The sequence below is a fragment of the Panulirus ornatus genome, chromosome 5 (genome assembly GCF_036320965.1).
Source record: "Panulirus ornatus isolate Po-2019 chromosome 5, ASM3632096v1, whole genome shotgun sequence".
Lineage (NCBI taxonomy): Eukaryota > Metazoa > Arthropoda > Malacostraca > Decapoda > Palinuridae > Panulirus > Panulirus ornatus.
This window is the reverse complement of record NC_092228.1, coordinates 40,726,031-40,738,530: the sequence shown is the minus strand read 5'-3', so window position 1 is coordinate 40,738,530 and position 12,500 is coordinate 40,726,031. Positions and strand designations below refer to the sequence as shown.

Sequence of the window (12,500 nt, the reverse complement as noted above, 5' to 3'; positions counted from 1 at the left end):
TGTGTGTGTGTGTGTGTGTGTGTGTATGTGTGTGTGTGTGTGTGTGTGTGTGTGTGTGTGTGTAAGATTCCTTTGTTTGTTTATTGTTTGCGTGCGTCGAGACGTGTTGGCTGGTTCGTTAGTTGCTGGGTATAGTTTGCAGGGGGGGGGGACACCGGCCGCCATGTTGGAAAACGTTCTCTCGTTGGGGGAGTGGGGGGGGGGGAGAGAAACGTTGTTTTTTTGAACGTTTTTGCCTGGGAGGAGGAGGAGGAGCGTGTGTGTACTGCACACGTTTTTCTCTGTCGTCGCTCGTGGTGGTTTGAACTAGGAATCTCTCTCTCTCTCTCTCTCTCTCTCTCTCTCTCTCTCTCTCTCTCTCTCTCTCTCTCTCTCTCTCTCTCTCCTTTGTCAGTGTCGTAACAAAGGACATTGTTTCATGTATATACATCATTTCCCCCCCCTCCCCCCCACAACACGTCTATATATTTCACATGGTCTGTGTGTGATTCGTTCCCTTCTATTTATTTATAATATCAAAGCCATCCCACCCTGAAGACCCGAAATAAAATAGCTATTTAAAAAAAAGAGGGAGAAAAAAAAATGGCCACACACAAAAAAAAATCCCTTTTGGGTTTGTGTGTTGTGGTCAATACGCGCATAATTCACTATATTATTATCATCAGAAAAAAAGATGTGGTTCACACAACCTCCAATGGTAAACAATGTAGCAATTATTTTGTCCTTTGCTGATTGTCAATAGTTTTAAGCCGGACACAAAGTCACGTAATTGTTCCCTCTCTCAATACTGATGTACACTTTTACCTGGTGTGTGTGTACGTGTGTGTGTACGTGTACGTGTGTGTACGTGTGTGTGTACGTGTACGTGTGTGTTGTGTGTGTGTGTACGTGTGTGTTGTGTATGTGTGTGTGTGTGTGTTGTGTGTGTGTATGTGTGTGTGTATGTGTGTGTGGTGTGTATGTGTGTGTGTGTATGTATATGTGTATGTGTGTGTGTGTATGTATATGTGTATGTGTGTGTGTATGTATATGTGTGTGTGTGTATGTGTGTGTTGTGTATATATGTGTGTGTGTGTGTATGTGTGTGTGTATGTATATGTGTGTGTGTATGTGTGTGTTGTGTATATATGTGTGTGTGTGTGTATGTGTGTGTATGTGTGTGTGTTGTGTACATGTGTGTGTGTATTGCCGACGCCACTAACAGGCCAAGTTTACCCAGAGCCATGTCACAATGGTATCATCAGAGGTGTGACCTGATAATGACTCTACTTCATATATATATATATATATATATATATATATATATATATAATGTATGTATGTATATACATTTATCTGTCAACTGGGGTTGGTAATGCAGATCCTGTCGTCATACAACACTCTCTCTCTCTCTCTCTCTCTCTCTCTCTCTCTCTCTCTCTCTCTCTCTCTCTCTCTCTCTCTCTCTCTCATCGGTGTGTATGTTGTTGCTATCAAGAGAGAGAGAGAGAGAGAGAAATATAATAATAATAATAATAATATGTAAGTCTTGTTTTTGGCATTGGCGCACCGTCCACACAGGAGTTATTTATAGAAACACAGTGATGTTGTTGTCGTCTGGCGAGGTTGTAATTTGCATTTCCTGCACGTCTGTGGCCTCCTGTGTCATGCATCTTGAAATCTACCGCCACTTGGCGTTGCCCGATGTCGCCGCGGTGTTTGTTACGACGTCATATTTCGTCTGTGTCTTCTCCTGGTTAGGGATATAATGAAGGATAAATGAATGATCGAAGGCGTCTGGAATGTTCCGTCGTGAGTCACGTGCCCGGCTGCCGGGCGTATGAGGCATTTCCTCCGTCGTGCTTTGGGGAGTTATTTTTGACCCATAACACTCAACCTCAAGTTGATGTTGCTTTTTTTTTGTTTTTAGAAATATAATGAAATTCCACAAGTTCTTCGGTGAAGTGAATCCAGTCTCTTTTATTTATCCTTTTTGAGATGGACGTAATCGCAAGCGTACAACATGTTTTCCGGTGGTGGTGGGCAGCGGTATCTTAGATTTCTTCGTGTGTTTTTCTCGGTTAATTCCTGATAAAAATGTTATCTGTGTTTAACACTGGTTAAACCTGACGTGGATGTTAATATTAGGAGAAACACCTCACCCAGGTCTAAATCAAGGCACGTCCCCCGCCGCAGACAGACACGTCCAGAGAGAGAGCGGTTAACATGAGATGCATATTAACATGTTATATATATATATATATATATATATATATATATATATATATATATATATATATATATATATATATATAGGCTTAGGTCATCGGGGTCGTCCTTACCCCCTCCCCCTCCCCCCTTTGTACGTACGTCTGAGCCCTAAGGCACGTACGGTACGACCCCATTGAGCACACGATGGTACGACCCCATTGAACACACGTACGGTACGACCCCATTGAGCACACGATGGTACGACCCCATTGAGCACACGTACGGTACGACCCCCACCCCCTGGGTACGTGAAAGATACGACCCCATGGGTGGTGACACGGACCTGACCCCCCCTTTTATTAACGACCTTGGGGTTATCAAGGGGTCGTCCCGGTCGTGATGGCGGGTCGTGCCCTGGGGGTCGTACAGTGGGATGGCAAAGGTTTTTATTAGCCAGACCAAAACAGTGTGTTGACCTGAGGTATGAAGTAACAAAAACCTGCTCCAAGTATATGTGGTTAACCTTCGTTTACGTTACACAGAACATGATAGTACAATCTTGTGTTACATGTAATAGTACAATCTTGTGTTACATGTAATAGTACAATCTTGTGTTACATATAATAGTACAATCTTGTGTTACATGTAATAGTACAATCTTGTGTTACATGTAATAGTACAATCTTGTGTTACATGTAATAGTACAATCTTGTGTTACATGTAATAGTACAATCTTGTGTTACATGTAATAGTACAATCTTGTATTACATGTAATAGTATTATCTTGTGTTACATGTAATAGTACAATCTTGTGTTACATGTAATAGTACAATCTTGTGTTACATGTAATAGTACAATCTTGTGTTACATGTAATAGTACAATCTTGTGTTACATGTAATAGTACAGTCTTGTGTTACATGTAATAGTACAATCTTGTGTTACATATAATAGTACAATCTTGTGCTACATATAATGTTTTTACCCAGCGGTGTGTTGTGTACCCACCTGTGTATATATATACACCAAGATAACTATATATATATATATACATTGTATTTACCCCTCGGTGTACTTCACTGTACACCCAGATAACGAAGATTAGATAACCACAGGTGTTTATATAGGCAATGACTTCATCAGGTACGCATAGTGTTGCATCAGGAATGGAATACTGTGTTAGTGTACAAGTGTACGTTCTTATGTGTACAGTGATGCATATGTGTACAACGTATACATTTTAGTGAGGGGGAGGAAAGTGTACAGGATTATTTATATATATATATATATCTGCACTGAAGTATGTTTTACTAGAGTTTATTAATGTTGCCCCGCGTTAGTACAGTAATGTACTACATGTACCGGATTTATGTTAGTAAATGTGTGGACACATTCATGTAAGTACAAGTTTACTCATACATGGGTGTACAAGTTTTCCTACAGTGTAGTGTACCCTTGTGGGTGTACACTCGTGGTAAGTAGTGTACCCTCGTAGTTTGTAGACACAGTGGACTGCCTTGTGTGTGTGTGTGTGTGTGTGTGTGTGTGTGTGTGTGTGTGTGTACAGATGTACTTACAGGGATCATTTGAACGTATGATTACAATGACCATTTTTATATATTTATCTTCAATGTTTATATGATGTTATACGTACATGTGTACACCTTTGCAGCCTTCATGTGCACAGCAAAGTATTCGTGTGTGTGTGTGTGTGTGTGTGTGTAATCACTATTCGTGTGTTACGGGGAGAGAGAGAGAGAGAGAGAGAGAGAGAGAGAGAGAGAGAGAGAGAGAGAGAGAGAGAGCTGTATATGTGTGACCCTCATCTCTTAACCTTGAATATATGTATCCTGGCTTTACTCCTACACACACACACACACACACACACACACACACAAGCCAAGTGCCTGATTATCCACCAGCTGTGAGGGGAGGATGAACACCTGGGTTGGGTGTCGGCTGACTTCCACGCCCAGGATTCGAACGCATGCCCGTCTGACCCCAGGCCTCCCCACAGGGACTTAAGACAGTGTGTGTGTGTGTGTGATTTATCGTTTTTTTTATCTTGATTACTTAATGTGATTACTGAGCAAAGTTTTGAGTAATATGAACATCCCATTTTCCATTAATGTACTCAAGATATGAAGCTTACATATAGTAGTCATGTACGTACCAGTTGAGGAGCATGTGTGTACAGTCTTGTATAGTGTAAACAACCACACAGGTGCTTAGTGTAAACAACCACACACGTGTTTAGTGTAAACAACCACACAGGTGTTTAGTGTAAGCACCCACACACGTGTTTAGTGTAAACAACCACACAGGTGTTTCTCTCTAAGAACCTAACCACAAGTCAATAAACACTTCGAATCCCTCGGCTGTAAACATATACCATTTCAAGCACAGAAACACACGCACACACCCTGCTTAAGTGTGTGTGTGTGTGTGTGTGTGTGTGTGTGTGCACGGAAGTAGAGACATGGTACATATGTACCAGGTTATGAGACGGAGCAACACAAGTGTAACACAAAAATAGTCATGACATCAATAAGTTACTTCCCAGTATGTGATCATTAAATAATCGATTAATATATATATATATATATATATATATATATATATATATATATATATATATATATATATATATATATATATATATAATTTTTTTTTCATACTTTTCGCCATTTCCCACATTAGCGAGGTAGCGTTAAGAACAGAGGACTGAGCCTTTGAGGGAATATCCTCACTTGGCCCCCTTCTCTGTTCCTTCTTTAGGAAAATTAAAAACGAGAGGGGAGGATTTCCAGCCCCCCTCAGCTCCCTTCCATTTTAGTCGCCTTCTACGACACGCAGGGAATACGTGGCAAGTATTCTTTCTCCCCTATCCCCAGAGATAATATATATATATATATATATATATATATATATATATATATATATATATATATATATATATATATATATATTCCTTTGAGTCCATGGGGGAAATGAAACACGATAAGTTGCCAAGTGCACTTTCGTGTCATAATCACATCATCAGGGGAGACACGAGAGAAATATAAGTCAGTTTATATACAACGAAGAGACGAAGCTACGACGCCATTTGGTAAATATAACTATGTTTGGTAAATATAGCGTCGTCTCTTCGGGTTTATATAGTTATGATGTACGCCCAGGGTTTATATTGTCAAGTGATGAGTTTATGTAGTTATGATAGTAGTAGTTTGTATCGCTGGGCTGCCACTGTGGTGGAGGTGGTTGGTGTGGTGACCTTGCCCCCCCTCCCCCCTCCCCCCCGGCCAGTGTTGCAGGAAGACCCCAGAGTGCTTCACCCCCCCCCCCCCCCCCACCCACCCACCTTTGTGGTCAGTGGTTGACCCCTGCCCGAAGCCTTACCTGATGTGGCCGAATATAGTGCTTGTCCACACGCACGCACGCAGTCACACACACACACACACACACACACACACACACATATATATATATATATATATATATATATATATATATATATATATTGTAAAGTTTATATATATAGTTTTGGAAAGAGGGGCAAGTATGCAGTCTGTTGTGGATGAGAGAGCTTGGGAAGTGAGTCAGTTGTTGTTCGCTGATGATACAGCGCTGGTGGCTGATTCATGTGAGAAACTGCAGAAGCTGGTGACTGAGTTTGGAAAAGTGTGTGAAAGAAGAAAGTTAAGAGTAAATGTGAATAAGAGCAAGGTTATTAGGTACAGTAGGGTTGAGGGTCAAGTCAGTTGGGAGGTAAGTTTGAATGGAGAAAAACTGGAGGAAGTGAAGTGTTTTAAATATCTGGAAGTAGATCTGGCAGCGGATGGAACCATGGAAGCGGAAGTGAATCATAGGGTGGGGGAGGGGGCGAAAATCCTTGAAGCCTTGAAGAATGTGTGGAAGTCGAGAACATTATCTCCGAAAGAAAAAATGGCTATATTTGAAGGAATAGTGGTTCCAACAATGTTGTATGGTTGCGAGGCGTGGGCTATGGATAGAGTTGTGCGCAGGAGGATGGATGTGCTGGAAATGAGATGTTTGAGGACAATGTGTGGTGTGAGGTGGTTTGATCGAGTAAGTAACGTGAGGGTAAGAGAGATGTGTGGAAATAAAAAGAGCGTGGTTGAGAGAGCAGAAGAGGGTGTTTTGAAATGGTTTGGGCACATGGAGAGAATGAGTGAGGAAAGATTGACCAAGAGAATATATGAGTCGGACTTGTTAGAAATTGTAAAAAAAAAGTCTATATAACAATTTATAGAAATCGACCATCGTGAAACAAGCAATTTTGCATGACCCGTAAATAGACCCAAATTATATATTATATGATGTAAGTGAAGGATTGTACTCCTGTTATATGAAAGGTTATCCTATATAACAAATTATAGTATGTAAGGTGGGTATATACATTTTCACCCAGCAACCCTTCCACACACCGTTTTTTTTTTCTATTTTTTTATTTTTTGATCTGGTGTGGTACATTTTCTATAACCCACCGGATGGTTATTGTATAATATTTTGTACTACATATTTTCACCCGTGGATATTTAATAATATTTCCTGTTATGTTATTATACATTTTTTTTGTATCACAACTGTCCCATTTTCTTTGCAACATTGTATTGAAATATATTTTGTGTTGCTCCACAAAAATTATATTAAATGTTTAGCAAAGGAATGTGTCCTCCTCGTGTTCATGTATGAATTAAATGTTTATTTATTGATTATTGGTTATAATTATCATGACAATGAATTAGATATTTCTTTATTGATTATTGGTTATAATTATCATGGTGTTATCAGCTGTGGGTGGGGTGGGGTCGTCGTGTGGCCAGCTGTGGGGGTGGGGTGGGGGTGGTCGTGTGGCCAGCTGTGGGTGGGGTTGGGGGTCGTCGTGTGGCCAGCTGTGGGGGGGGGGTGGGGGTCGTCGTGTGGCCAGCTGTGGGTGGAGTGGGGGTCGTGTTGTGGCCAGCTGTGGGTGTGGTGGGGGTGGTCGTGTGGCCAGCTGTGGGGGTGGGGTGGGGGTCGTCGTGTGGCCAGCTGTGGGGGTAGGGTTGGGGTCGTCGTGTGGCCAGCTGTGGGGTTGGGGGTCGTCGTGTGGCCAGCTGTGGGTGAGGGTCATCGTGTGGCCAGCTGTGGGTGGGGTGGGGGTGGTCGTGTGGCCAGCTGTGGGGGTGGGGTGGGGGTCGTCGTGTGGCCAGCTGTGGGGGTGGGGGTCTTCGTGTGGCCAGCTGTGGGGGTGGGGTTGGGGGTCGTCGTGTGGCTGGCTGTGGGGGTGGGGGTTGGGGGTCGTCGTGTGGCTGGCTGTGGGGGTTGGGGGTCGTCGTGTGGCCGGCTGTGGGGGTGGGGTTGGGGGTCGTCGTGTGGCCGGATGTGGGGGTGGGGTTGGGGGTCGTCGTGTGGCCAGCTGTGGGTAAGGGTTATCGTGTGGTCAGCTGTGGGTGGGGTGGGGTTGGTCGTGTGGCCAGCTGTGTGTGTGGGGGTTGGGGGTCGTCGTGTGGCCAGCTCTGTGTGTGTGTGTGGGGGTCGTGTTGTGGCCAGCTGTGTGTGTGGGGGTTGGGGGTCGTCGTGTGGCCAGCTCTGTGTGTGTGTGTGTGGGGGTCGTGTTGTGGCCAGGTGTGGGGGTGGTCGTGTGGCCAGCTGTGTGTGTGTGTGTGTGTGGTGGTGGTGGTCGTGTTGTGGCCAGCTGTGTGTGTGTGTGGGGGGGGGTGGTCGTGTTGTGGCCAGCTGTGTGTGTGTGTGGGGGGGGGTCGTGTTGTGGGCAGCTGTGGGTGAGGGTCATGCAGTGTTGCCGCCGCCGCAGGTGTGGGGGTGTGTGGGTTCCATAAGGCGCTGTTTCGCTCGCTAAATTTGGCGGGGGGGGGAGGGTAAGGTGTGTGGGGGGGGGGTGTTGTTCGCTGAAACCTTACCAGTTCACTTTGATGGCCGAGCTGTTGGTGTCTGCCAGTAGTAAGTTACTTTGTACGTAAATACGACAGTTTGAAATATTAATCACAGCTTTTTAAATTCAAATTTAAAACGTTGAATGATGGTGGACGTGATTGCCCCTCTCTCCCCCGGGGGAGAAGGGGAGAACAATGAGGGAAGGGGGGGAGGCTAGAAAGAAAGGAATAATGAGGGAGATGGAATGTGGGGAGAGAGGGAGGGAGGAGGAGCAGCGAGCGGGAAAGCGGCCTCCTCCACCAGCAGCAGCGCGAGCCCAGGCGCTGCAGACGTGACATCTGGCGGCCGCCGGGCCAACCATCGTCGGCCATTACGTAATACACAAGGAGGGGAGGAGGAGGGGGGGGGGCAGTGCGCACATTCCACCCATCCTCACTACACACACACACACACACACACACACACCACGACCGGCGCACACACACACACACACACACACACCACGACCGGCACACACACACACACACACACACACACCACGACCGGCACACACACACACACACACACCACGACCGGCACACACACACACACACACACACACACCACGACCGGCACACACACACACACACACACACACCACGACCGGCACACACACACACACACACACACACACCACGACCGGCACACACACACACACACACACACACACACACACACACACACACACACACACCACGACCGGCGCACACACACACACACACACACACACCACGACCGGCACACACACACACACACACACACACTACGACCGGCACACACACACACACACACACACACACCACGACCGGCACACACACACACACACACACACACACACACACACACACACCACGACCGGCACACACACACACACACACACACACCACGACCGGCACACACACACACACACACACACACACCACGACCGGCACACACACACACACACACACACACCACGACCGGCACACACACACACACACACACACACACCACGACCGGCACACACACACACACACACACACACACACACACACACACACACACACACACACACCACGACCGGCGCACACACACACACACACACACACACACACCACGACCGGCACACACACACACACACACACACACTACGACCGGCACACACACACACACACACACACACACACACACACCACGACCGGCACACACACACACACACACACACACCACGACCGGCACACACACACACACACACACACACACCACGACCGGCACACACACACACACACACACACACCACGACCGGCACACACACACACACACACACACACACACACACACACACACACCACGACCGGCACACACACACACACACACACACACACACCACGACCGGCACACACACACACACACACACACACCACGACCGGCACACACACACACACACACACACACCACGACCGGCACACACACACACACACACACACACCACGACCGGCACACACACACACACACACACACACACCACGACCGGCACACACACACACACACACACACACACACACACACACACACACACACCACGACCGGCACACACACACACACACACACACACACCACGACCGGCACACACACACACACACACACACACCACGACCGGCACACACACACACACACACACACACACCACGACCGGCACACACACACACACACACACACACCACGACCGGCACACACACACACACACACACACACACACCACGACCGGCACACACACACACACACACACACACCACGACCGGCACACACACACACACACACACACACACACACACACACACACCACGACCGGCACACACACACACACACACACACACCACGACCGGCACACACACACACACACACACACACCACGACCGGCACACACACACACACACACACACACACCACGACCGGCACACACACACACACACACACACACCACGACCGGCACACACACACACACACACACACACACACACACACACACACACCACGACCGGCACACACACACACACACACACACACCACGACCGGCACACACACACACACACACACACACACCACGACCGGCACACACACACACACACACACACACCACGACCGGCACACACACACACACACACACTGCAGGTGGCCATGACCACATCACAACCCTCACCAGCTCTTCTGAAATATTACTCCGCGCGGAAAAAGGATATTGCATTCAAGCGTTTAAATAAACTTTGTTATAATACAGTACATCCTCAGGGTTTTATATATATATATATATATATATATATATATATATATATATATATATATATGTAAAACAACGAATTTTATGATAATTTTTTCCCCTAAAAACGCTAATAATGTGAAGTCTGTGGACGTTTAAAATCGAGAAAACGTATAAAAAACGTCGAGAGAAGTATATCACAATCAGTAGCTGTGTGGCGGATCCCGTGCGCGTAAATGGTGGCATTTAAAGGTCCAATTTAAATTTTAAAGCGAGTTTAAATTGACTTCCTCTCTGATGTGTGTGTGCGATGCCTTACGAAAGAGGCCTCGGGGGTGGGGGGGGGGTAATGTTAACACCGACATAGCGTTTTCGTCGTAATGAGCATCACCCGGCGCTGGTATGTGCCTTTCTTCCTGTTGTGATTACGTATGTAAGGGTCGTTATCATGTGTTTCATGACCAGGTAGTGAGTTAATGTGAAGTTGGTTGTGATTGGTTGGGGCGCGCTAGAGGGGGGGTAGTATAGCTCGTTAGAAACTTGTTAGAAACTCTGAGTAGTTAGTTTAGCTCGTTAGACCATTCAACGAGTTAGTTTAGGTTGTTAGAAACGTTGACGAGGTAGTTTAGGTTGTTAGAAACGTTGACGAGGTAGTTTAGGTTGTTAGAAACGTTCACGAGGTAGTTTAGGTTGTTAGAAACGTTGACGAGGTAGTTTAGGTTGTTAGAAACGTTGAGGAGATAGTTTAGGTTGTTAGAAACGTTGACGAGGTAGTTTAGGTAGTTAGAAACGTTCACGAGGTAGTTTAGGTTGTTAGAAACGTTGACTTGTAACTAATTAGAAAGTTGTTGAGTTGTAGGAACGACTTGATTGGTTCGTTAGTGGAAGTAGTTAGACACGTAGAGTTCATGTAGTTAGAAGCCTTGACTGGTTGAGTTAGTGAAGGTAGTTAGAGCAGTTTGACTCGTGGTTAAGTTAGGTCGTTGACTTAGAGACATTGACTTAGAGACATTGACTTAGATGTAGAGTTAGAAGTAGAAACTTTGCTGGTCAAAGTCATGTATACAAACGCCTGGCTGGGGTGTGACTTGACTGGAAAGAACTGTTGGCAGGATGTGTTGTCATTGGTGGCAGGCAGGGCTTTTGGTCGGTCGTCTGGCTGTGTTGGCAGCCAGGTTGTCAATGGTGGTGTCAGGGGTAGCGGTAGGGGGTGGGTGTGGGGTGTGTGTCTGCCACCAGCTGTGTAGTAGGGAGGTGGTGGTGTCTGCCACCAGCTGTGTAGTAGGGAGGTGGTGGTGTCTGCCACCAGCTGTGTTGTCAGAGCCATGTTGTCAGTTGTGGTGTCAGGGATGGCCGTAGGTTGGCCGACGTGGTTGGATTATTTAAGTGTTGACATTTTGCTGTGGTTGGCTGACCCAAGTAACATTTCCAGACGCTTCCTCCTTGTTGAACCAGGGTGCCGGCCCGCTCGAAGCAGTTCATCTCTCCGTTCTCTGTGTCTCAGAGAGTTCGAGACATTTGAAGCAGTTCATATCTCTCCGTTCTCTGTGTCTCAGAGAGTTCGAGACATTTGAAGCAGTTCATATCTCTCCGTTCTCTGTGTCTCAGAGAGTTCGAGACATTTGAAGCAGTTCATATCTCCGTTCTCTGTGTCTCAGAGAGTTCGAGACATTTGAAGCAGTTCATATCTCTCCGTTCTCTGTGTCTCGGACAGTTCGAGACATTTGAAGCAGTTCATATCTCTCCGTTCTCTGTGTCTCGGACAGTTCGAGACATTTGAAGCAGTTCACATCTCTCCGTTCTCTGTGTCTCGGACAGTTCGAGACATTTGAAGCAGTTCATATCTCTCCGTTCTCTGTGTCTCGGACAGTTCGAGACATTTGAAGCAGTTCATATCTCTCCGTTCTCTGTGTCTCGGACAGTTCGAGACATTTGAAGCAGTTCATATCTCTCCGTTCTCTGTGTCTCGGATACTTCGAGACATTTGAAACAGTTCATATCTCTCCGTTCTCGTGTTTAAACGAAGCATTTCATCTCATGAAACATGTACATGAAACACATATTCTCGACCTATGTTATCAAACTATTTGAGTGAGATGTTTGAACGTATCAATCCAAATTATGCCCAGGTTTTTAATAAAA

At 46.1% G+C, this 12,500-nt stretch overlaps 1 protein-coding gene across 11 annotated transcripts in view; it reads left to right on the top strand.

Annotated features, from left to right (window-relative positions):
• HDAC4 (histone deacetylase 4) overlaps positions 1-12,500 on the top strand; it is a 245,157-nt gene that overhangs the window by 9,465 nt on the left and 223,192 nt on the right. The window contains exon 1 of one of the 11 annotated variants that reach the window (XM_071662025.1): positions 3,543-3,585. The exons of 9 other annotated variants lie outside the window; for them this stretch is intronic. In XM_071662025.1, the coding sequence (XP_071518126.1) occupies positions 3,558-3,585 (28 nt within the window). In that variant the 5' untranslated portion in view covers positions 3,543-3,557. Of the gene's footprint in view, positions 1-3,542; positions 3,586-12,500 lie in introns of those variants that run through there. One more of the 11 variants, XM_071662024.1, reaches the window with a different exon arrangement.